Genomic DNA, 9652 nt, shown 5'->3' on the forward strand with positions numbered 1-9652 from the left:
AGTTTGAAAAACTTAATAATAACAACGTTACAAATTACAACACATAAATAAATAAATAAAGGTGACGAGATGGGTCATTGTCCTTGAAGTACGAACATTGACAATATAATGTTAACCAACTCTTGAATGAATGAGACCTCAATCACATAGACCCTAATGACCAAACGGTCCAGCAATTCAAGTCTACTTCTCTTGCGTGTACAATAGGAGTCTTGTCTATTCTAGCTGGCATAATGAGAATTTTTTACCAAAATGCGAATGCGATGGTTCGTTGTTCTTGGGATGGGTTAGATTCCGTTTAGTAACACAATTATTCTAAATATTTTTAGATATTATCATTTTTTTTTTAAATATTATTTAAATATAAAATATTTTTTAATTTCAAATCTTCAACATTTTCATCTAATTATTATCTAATCATTACAAATTTTCTAAACTTAAAAAAAAAAACACAAAAGCAACACAAGTTTTTCAAATTTCAAAATAAAAATTATATTCAAAAATTATATTCAAATAATATTTTTATTTTATAATATTTTTATTCAAATTTTTCTCTCATTTTTTAAAATTTAAAAAAATATCTTTAACTCCAATAATCTCATTATTATTCGTAGATATTATGAAATATTCTAAGTTTTGAAATGGGTCCCACACAAAAAGGATGGTCACTTCAACTTATGGGGAAGGGCCAAACCACCCCCCAAATTTCAAATGTTGTATCGATTAAACCACTCAAAGAGTCTAGTCGGTAGAACTAGCAAACCAATCACACTAACTAGTTAGATTATCCTCGGATCGGCCTTAATTTTTAGAAAAATAAATCTAAAAGTTGTTGAGTAATATCACCTCATTATAATAGGATGAAAGTGGAATTGGAATGTATACGTAGAATGTTCATATATATATATATAGCTATGAATATCTATGATACAAAAAAATAGTAGAAATTATCACCCTTTAGCCAATGTGATGTGTTGAATAATCATTGAATCAATCTTTGTTAAAATGGAAAATATCCATTAATGATGATGAAATACACCTCTCAAAAAATATAAGAGAAATGATATTTACAATTTTAAGATATGCAAATCTTACTCCCTTTAAAAAAAATGAATACATTTGAAACCCAAATAAAAAAAATATTTTTTTTTTTAAATAATAGACCCCACTTTTTTTCAAAGAGAGTATGCAAAATTTACACTCTAAAATTGTATCTAAACATTACTCCATAAATAATGATGATGAAATATTAATACTAATATAATATTCGTAAAGTTTTTGCTTATAAGATATGAGATTGTGTTAACTACTTGCATATCCATAATTCTCCACGACAAACACAACCCATGAATCCGAGTTGCCCAACCTATTTATATTAATCTATGCCATCTTCTTCAATCCGTCTTCGCCTTTGGTTTAGTAGAAAATTACTCAGCCCCACCAATTCGTTTTACAGTTGGTCAAGAGTAGCTCTTTTCACCAATGGTAGTGTTCATTTCCTTGTAGTTTATTTGCACATTTACATAAATGGCAAGGTGATCTGTTCTATGATTTAATTTAATTCTATCAGTTACAACTGGGAATTGTTGAAAAAAAAAATGTAATAAAAGAAATACAATTTAAGGTACAACAAACAAAAACTGTTGCAACAAATCGGCTGATCGCTGATGTGAAATCCTGATGCTTGCCAACACCTGATACCATTGACAACAAGCCTAAATCATGCACTGGCTTCATTTTCAACTTTTCTCCCTCCAACTTCTCGATATCTTTCCTTCATTTTCCATTTTTTAAACTTTTTTTTTTCCTTTTTGAACTTGATCTACTCTTCATTTCTCCCATATACAGATACAACAATGAGAGTGGCGACTATGACTTGATGGGTTTTGCTTCATATAAAATGTCCTATACCTCACTGTCATCTCTGATCAATATATCACAACTCGAAGCAGCCCTGGCTGTGGCTCGGTGTAGTCAAGACCCTCTTCTTCAAGCAAATATCGCTGTACAGCGATTGGAAGTCTTGCTGGAGTGCGGGAACCCCTGGTGTGATGACCTGTTCCAACACATATATAAACCTGTAGGCGCTGCTGTACTGCCCTGGCGGTGCTCCTTAGCACACCCAGCTCATGCTTCAAAACATGCATTGCCTCGGTAACATGCAGCCCATGCAAGTCTATCATTCGCTCCTGTCCTCTACCATTGCTCTGCATCTCTGGAGGAACTGGGTTCCTAAAACCAATGGTTCAAACATAGTAAATAGCTAAAACAAACAAATAATAAACCCTGATTCTATAGGTTCTTGCAGTGAAGAAATGTGGAGACTTCTCACAATTGGCATCTGTTATCTAATTAAAGCTCTGTCTAACAACATTTTATTACTGTCATTATCTTTCCACGAGGTTGTAGCAATTCAACTGCTACTTTACTTTTTTTTTTTTTTTGGAACCAGGAGCAATACTCCTGTCTAACTTCAAATAGGCAGACAATGGGCAGCAGTTACAACATTTAAACGGGTATGAATGAATGTGTGTTAGAGAGAGAGAGAGAGAGATGGAAAAAAATTCCAATTGGATTTGCACGATAATTCATGAGAGAATATGAAGATGTCAATCAGCCTGCAGCCAAAAGTATGAATCAACCTCTTCAAAAATTAATAAATGTATGAAAGTAAAAATGGTAAACATAATATTATTATCCATTCAACTCATCTACACCGATCATTGCTTAGACTAAAGGAGATCAGCAGGGAACTACAAACCTCTGGCGATAAATAGATTCTTGAGCTTTTCCATGAGCTGCCTTCATATGCATGTTGTGCTGCTGCCCTTTAGCACTCAATTCCTTCGCTAGAGCCTTATTGCCAATGAGGTATGCTTGTCGTGCCTATTTTTAAAGTTCACACTATCAACTAAGGTAATTGGTGCAGCATGTAATGAGACATCAATGGCATATTGTGCAGACAATAGGGGAAATTACGATAACCGAGTTTCACAGAAGTTGAAATTCAAGACTTCCGTCCCAGCTTCCGTCAATTGCTTAAACACCCCGCCCTCCAAAAAAAAAAGAGGAAAACCCTCCATAGTCACCACCATTGCCCTTGGTTCCAGTCCCTGGGGCTGGTAAGGGCCATCCAGCTTGTCTCTATGTGGAGGGGGAGGGCCGGCACAGCCAGTCCCAGTTGTTTTTTTTCCTTTAATTTTGCCCCTCAACCTTGAACAAAGGGGGATCTTCCTCCTTGCTCGGCAGTGCAGGCCCTACCCCTCCAACAGGTGTACTCAGGTGGCCCCAACCACCCCCAGGACTAAAAACAAGGGCAGTGATATTGATGGAAGGTTTGTCCACTTTTTCTTTTCTAGATTTGTTAATTTTTTTGCAGTTTTTTCTTCCATTTTTTTTTTAACATGAGAAGAGGCGTGTTGGATGGCCATGATAGCATTTTCTCATTTTCTATCAAGAAATTAACAAAATATTTATTTACTTAAATTGGCACCGATTGTCCGAGAACAAAGTCTCAACTAATCCCAAAGGTGCACAGGCTCTCGGCAAAGAGTTTCCAACAAGTGCACCTCAGGTAATTCAAGGGGAAGTTCCCCCAGTCCGATGACCTCTAGAAATTGTTTGCACCCAAAAGGATTTGAACCTTAGATCTGGAGGAAGCAAACCACCAAGACCAAGGCCTTTACCACTTGAGCCAACTCCTAGGGGTTTCAACAAATTAACAAAATATGAGATAGAAGTCTCAAAATTCAAATGTTGCAAAAGTTGGATCTTAAACTTATGTCACAATTATTGCTAAAATTCAAATATGAGCATAATTGGGCCAGAATTCATCCTGCATACCATAGATAATTTTCCTATTTTGATGGCTTTGACAGGTGATAACCATTGCAGGGGGCACTACCACCATATTAAAGGATCATGAAGGTAACATGCCCACAATGTACCATCTGTTTCTTGACTGTTTTTTTTTTAAGTGTTATAGCACTTGGCTCATCCGTGTTATAAAGCAAGTTCGGCTTTGCCAAATCTGTGGGTTTAAAATATGCTTCACCCACTTTGAGTTTAACTTCACTAGTTTTGTCAATTTAGGCCATTGAACTATGCACATGTAGATCACATGCCTCATGAAAAAAGTGGTATTATACTCACCTCAAGTTTATAAAAGTGGCATTTCACCTGCCAGCAATTTATAGAAGCAACACTTTACCCTCTTGTAGTCTAAGTAGCACCTTAGCCACTTGTAAAGTCTATACTTGTTATTTGCACCATGATAATGGAAGGTTGAATTATACAGATGCTAATGCTTAGATCTCAAGCAGGCAAAGTGTTTCTTTCTACACCATAGGATGACAAATAAAAAGGCCTCATACAACAGTTAAGCCATAAGGAGTTTATCCTATTTCAATATTTTATAACTTCACCTAGGAAGGAGCATTAAAGCTTTGTTTTTTCATCGAGACAACAACAATAATGGATGTGAAAGAAAAACTATACTTGAGTCCAATCAAGAGGGAGAGAGAGGATGAGAATTGGGGTGGTTGATGAGAGACGGAGGTGAAAGCAGGTTGGGTTTCTTTTCATGATTCTACACAAGCAAAAAGAAATTATATATTTGCCCCTTATTTAGGCAGCCAAGATTTACTCTTATATGAAAAGAAGGATTTTTTTTTTTTTTGTTAAAAAATTGCTACTAGGAAAAAAATATAAGTTGCATTTTTCAGTTGACAAGAGTTTGACAAAATTCCAGACATACCTGCTCAAAGTATGCATTACGCAGGCGTGCATGGTCACGAGCATCCCCTCGCAGCTCAGAATACATATTCGCTGTCATCTCAACAAATGTGAAAGCCATTATTAATGCAGAAGGCCTTATTCTCAAATTGAAGGCATATAAAGACAAGTAATTTTGTTGACCAGGGGATATTACCAACTGCATCTCCAGTATCAAGCCAGATGGGAGCTGCCCGAGCAGAACCACGATTTTGTAATCTGTCACCATAGATGTCTCTCCCATGTCCACTATTGTAAGCACTAGCCAAAACATGGGAACTTCTACTTGATCCAATAGTGGCATCTAAGGAACCATTTCTTTCGTACTTCCATATACCAGAATCCTGAGATGCCAATTTCCGGACAGCTGATGCAAAATCTATAGCACCCCTAGATGGAACAGAAGATCCGGATTTGAACAAGAGCATGTTGTCCTTGTCAGATCCGAAAAGACTGCCACTTTGTGGGAGATCATCCCCAGCATATTTTGGAGGATCATTCTGACTACACGCAACAGTAAGTGCAGGGAAGTCCATTGTACCAAGATTGGGGGCTGACAAGGTCTTTGAGTTCATATTCTGACTGAAACCACCCTCAACTTGAAGCTACAATTATAACAAAAATCTAAATTGAAATGCCCTTCATACAAAGATCACATTGAGAAATTGAAAGGGATAAACTAACAATATATGATACAGAATCAAAAGAAATCATGTATTCATGCTGCTTTTGGATACATGAAAAACAAGTTAACTCTTCAAAACTGACAACCACTGCCCTCATTGAAACCAAGAAGCCTATAGCATATATTATGCAATAGTCAAACTAACAACAGATAATAATAAAGCACAGTGCTATTGGGTAAGAAGAGGATGACCCAAAGAGAATCACTAACTCCCCCTGTACCAGGCCAGTGACTAAGGAACTGATGGCCACACACGAGTATTGGAGCATTGGGTCACCTCAAAACTATATGGGGAGCCAGCTCTTCCCTGCCAAAAGAAGGCACCAGAGGTATTGCTCTCTATGGTTAGCATCTTACCCATTAGAATTACACACGCATCACCAAAAAAATTCATAAGATGAAGCATAATTCCTCATCTTAAATACATTTATGGCAATTAAATAATATCAGAGAGACTTACACATATGTGCAGATTGCCAAAAAAAATTGACTAATTTTAAGCTTACCTCTAACTGAGTGATCATCTCTATAGTCAGGTTCAAGTCACATTCATTGGCAAAGTAAACTTCTGCAAGGCTTTCAGTAGCAAAACCAGGGAACTGAGATACCAAGAACTCAACAGGGTTCATATCATTATCCTCCACAATTGCATGCTCACCAAACATATCATTCATATATCTCTGGTGGGAATTGCCATCATAAGGAGGTCCCTCCCCCCCATCATGGCTGACAAGTTTATTACCATTCACAATATGATTGTCCCATGGTTTATTTGACATATGCAGAAAACTAACTGGAGATGCATCTTCCCCATGGGATGAAGCAGAAAATCTCAACTTTCCAGCAAAGCTATTACCATTAATGCTGTGTGAAGATAATTCTTGCTGCTCATTCAACAGGTATCCACTGCCCTTGGAAGCAGGTAACCTCGACACTTGCTCATGTAAAGACAGACCCGCCAGTGAGAGGTTCCCAATGCTTTGTGATTCATCTTCTCCCATGACCTTAAAGTCAGGGGTAATATCATCAGGGAGCTGTTGGCACCAGTATTGGTGAGCCTCTTCATCGGAATTATTTGAGACAGATGACTCTGATCTATCTAGCACTGCTTTTCCCAGACTCCCTGAAGTAGCAAGCCTTGATGTCACATCTGCTGTACTGGTGCTTCCAAATGATGAAGATCTGAGGGCAAACGGAATAAATTCTGCTGCATTTGGATTTAAAGTTGCCACCTTAATTGGGTTGCTAATCTTTGCATCCTTAGTTTGGGTTCCTTTCTTGGACAAGCTCATTATTTAGTCAAATAGAAACAAATCACACAAACTAGACATAAATAGAAAATCTCTGAGTGAGAGAGCTAAGTCAAGCTTCAGTACGCTTCACCCAAAGCCTGCAAAGTGAAGTTCCATTCAAGTAGACCACTTAGTAGTATTGAACAAGAAGTTTCTACTTTAACACGCGGCCACAAGAATAAACTCCAGTACTTCCCACAAGTGAATTTGAATGCCAATTCCAGATAGCAAAGAGTGCTAAATCTGATCATTAAGCTCTTTTTATGAGCATTTTCAGAAAATTAACTTTCCTGATTTGTGATAAATTGAACAGGTAATAAATAGATAAGTAAACTGAAATCCCATCTAAAAGGTATGGATATAAGAGTATACACAATGTGAATCCATCACGGAAAAGTGAAACAAGCATAACACGATCTCAAAGTATTCAGTTACAGATAAACATTTTTTATGGAACAGCTTCTAAGTAATTAGAGTACTCTGAACCAAATCTCATAAATGGGACAAAATAGCACAGAACTCTCAAAACTCTATAATTCCTGAATTCGGAAGATTTATCAATTTTCAGAAGAAACAACAGAGACAGGATAATGCTTACATAAAACAAACAGAGACAGAATAACACAAAATCCTCAGACTAATATTACAAACGATGTAATCGAAGTAAACCCTAGAACACCACAAAAACTATCAACCTGTAGCGTTTAAAAAATATAATCACGAAAAGCAAATTAAAAGGGGAAAAACACGACGAAAGCAAGAAAAACAGCCGCAAAGCAAACCATTCAATTAAATCGATTACAAGAGATCTGAGTCAATTCGACGACCAGAAAATGGGGGAAAATAAACTTTAAAAAAAATCCCAGAAAATCAATAAGAAGCTTGCAAATTTAAAGAGGGGAAAAAGGTAGTGGAAAGATCTGATATATATATATATATATATACACACACAATATATACCTTTGCGAAACAAATCGAAAGGATCCATCGGCATAGATTGAAGGAGATAGGATGAGCTGAAAGGAGGGCAGGAAAGAGAGATAGAGTGATAGGATAGAAGAAGAAGGGTTCTTTCCTCGGGTATCGAGCTACAGGAATCCCATACACTGTTTATCTCAGGCTTTCAGAGGCCTCTCTCTGTCTTGGTCTGGAACTCTTTTGTCTAAAACCACCACCACCACCACAAATATATGAAAAAACGCACCCAACCCTCGCCACTCGATTTGACCTCTCTCTCTCTCTCTCTCTCATATATTTTTTGGAGTATTGACCCTCTAATTGCTCAGATCGTTCATTAATCAATCCAATAATTGGTAACATTATTTAGAAAAATAATAATGTTAGCATGATTTTTTATTATCTTTTCATTTCGATCCTTCGTATGTTTAATTTTTAAAATTATTTTTTTAATAATTAAAAAAATGACTATTAATATATTAATATATTTTTATTTTTTTAAAATGTTTAAATATACTTAAAAAATATTTGAAATAAAAAACAAAAAAGAAAAGAAAATTACAAATTATACTAGACGGCACACAGAAACACAGAATCGATATGTCCAGGCGGTATAATAGCGCCAAAAAAAAAAAAAAAAAAAAAATAAAAATGGCGGGGCAGGCAACCCCTCTCCACCCATGCGAGGGCGGGGCCCCCCAGCCTGCATCTAGGACCCCTAGCAGGGGCGGGAGGCGGGGAGGGCCCACCCACCCCCTCCCCCCATTTTTTTATATATATATTATTAAATATATATTTATATTTTAAAAATTGTGTATATATAAATATATATTACAATTTGTTAGACTTTTTTATAAAATATGTATTGACAAATTTAAAAACTACATAGTTTAAAAATTAATACACTACAATTTATACAAAATATGCATTAACAAATTTAAAAACTACATAGTTTAAAAACTAATACACTGCAATTTACACAAAATATGTACTAGAAAATTTAAAAATTACATAGTTTTTAAATTATTGTAATTTTTAAATTATAGTCATATTTACAAAATTTAAATTTATAATTTGGAACTAAAAATGTATTTTTAATTACTTTTGTACTTATAAATAATTTTTAAATAAAATAAAAGTAGTGTTTTTTTTAAGTGAAAAGAAACGGAGCGGATTCCAATTCGCACCCCGCCCATCGAGGCGGGGCACCCCGCCCCCGCATCCATCTGAAAAATTTTGGGAATTGTTTAGATATATATTTTTTCTTGGATTTTAAAAATGAGAAAAAAAAATTTTTAAATAAATATTTAATATATATATATATTGTATCTAAGTTTGTAAAAGTGGATAGGTGAAATTAAAAGGTTGTTTGAAGTTTGTAAGAATTCTATTGATTTTTGTATTGGGAGAAGGATAGGATGAAAAGTTGAAATAGAATTTTCTATTTTTAGATTATTTTTATACTTATTTTTTAGAAATAAAGTTATGATAAATGTTGAAAAAAATTAAAAAACACCAAACATGACCTTAATCTAAAGAGAAATGGACATGATATTTGATGTTTGGAGTTTGACATTGTGGATTTGGCATTTAATATTTAATGTTATGTATTTCTTTTTCTAGATTAAATCATCTAATTCAAATAGATTAAAGAGAATCTGAGTACATAAAGTCAGATAATATTCAAGTGCTCCCAATATTAAGAGTTTAAGCCACTTTATGTTTTACTTTATTTTATCTTATTCACCCCTTCGGCAAGCATCATGAAGGAACAAGAAGGTTCGACAAGGGATGACCAAAAACGCTCGCTTGCTTGGGTGGAGGGGCCAAAACAAAGTGCACAGATCTCGATATGTGAGTAAACATGCCCACCGCATCGAATATCAAGACAAGCAAAAAGAACTCGCACCCCAGTCGAGCAAAGAACACTCGAACCCAGGGATGA

At 35.5% G+C, this 9652-nt stretch overlaps 1 protein-coding gene across 2 annotated transcripts; it reads right to left on the minus strand.

Annotated features, from left to right (window-relative positions):
* Nucleotides 1-1473: 1473 nt before the first annotated feature.
* Nucleotides 1474-7979, minus strand: LOC109020291 (polyadenylate-binding protein-interacting protein 7-like). 2 transcript variants are annotated; one of them, XM_019002743.2, is made up of 6 exons: nt 7711-7979; nt 5965-6848; nt 4931-5378; nt 4757-4827; nt 2762-2886; nt 1474-2232 (listed from the first exon to the last, which is right to left on the minus strand). In XM_019002743.2, the coding sequence occupies exons 2-6, from the start codon at nt 6748-6750 to the stop codon at nt 1929-1931; spliced, it is 1734 nt and encodes a 577-aa protein (XP_018858288.1). In that variant the 5' UTR covers nt 6751-6848; nt 7711-7979; the 3' UTR covers nt 1474-1928. The 2 variants fall into 2 exon arrangements, with proteins under 2 accessions (XP_018858288.1, XP_035541601.1); XM_035685708.1 differs by lacking the exon at nt 7711-7979 and having other exon boundaries at nt 5965-6993.
* Between the last annotated feature and the right edge of the window lie 1673 nt (nt 7980-9652).

This window comes from Juglans regia, chromosome 15, assembly GCF_001411555.2.
Source record: "Juglans regia cultivar Chandler chromosome 15, Walnut 2.0, whole genome shotgun sequence".
Taxonomy (NCBI): domain Eukaryota; kingdom Viridiplantae; phylum Streptophyta; class Magnoliopsida; order Fagales; family Juglandaceae; genus Juglans; species Juglans regia.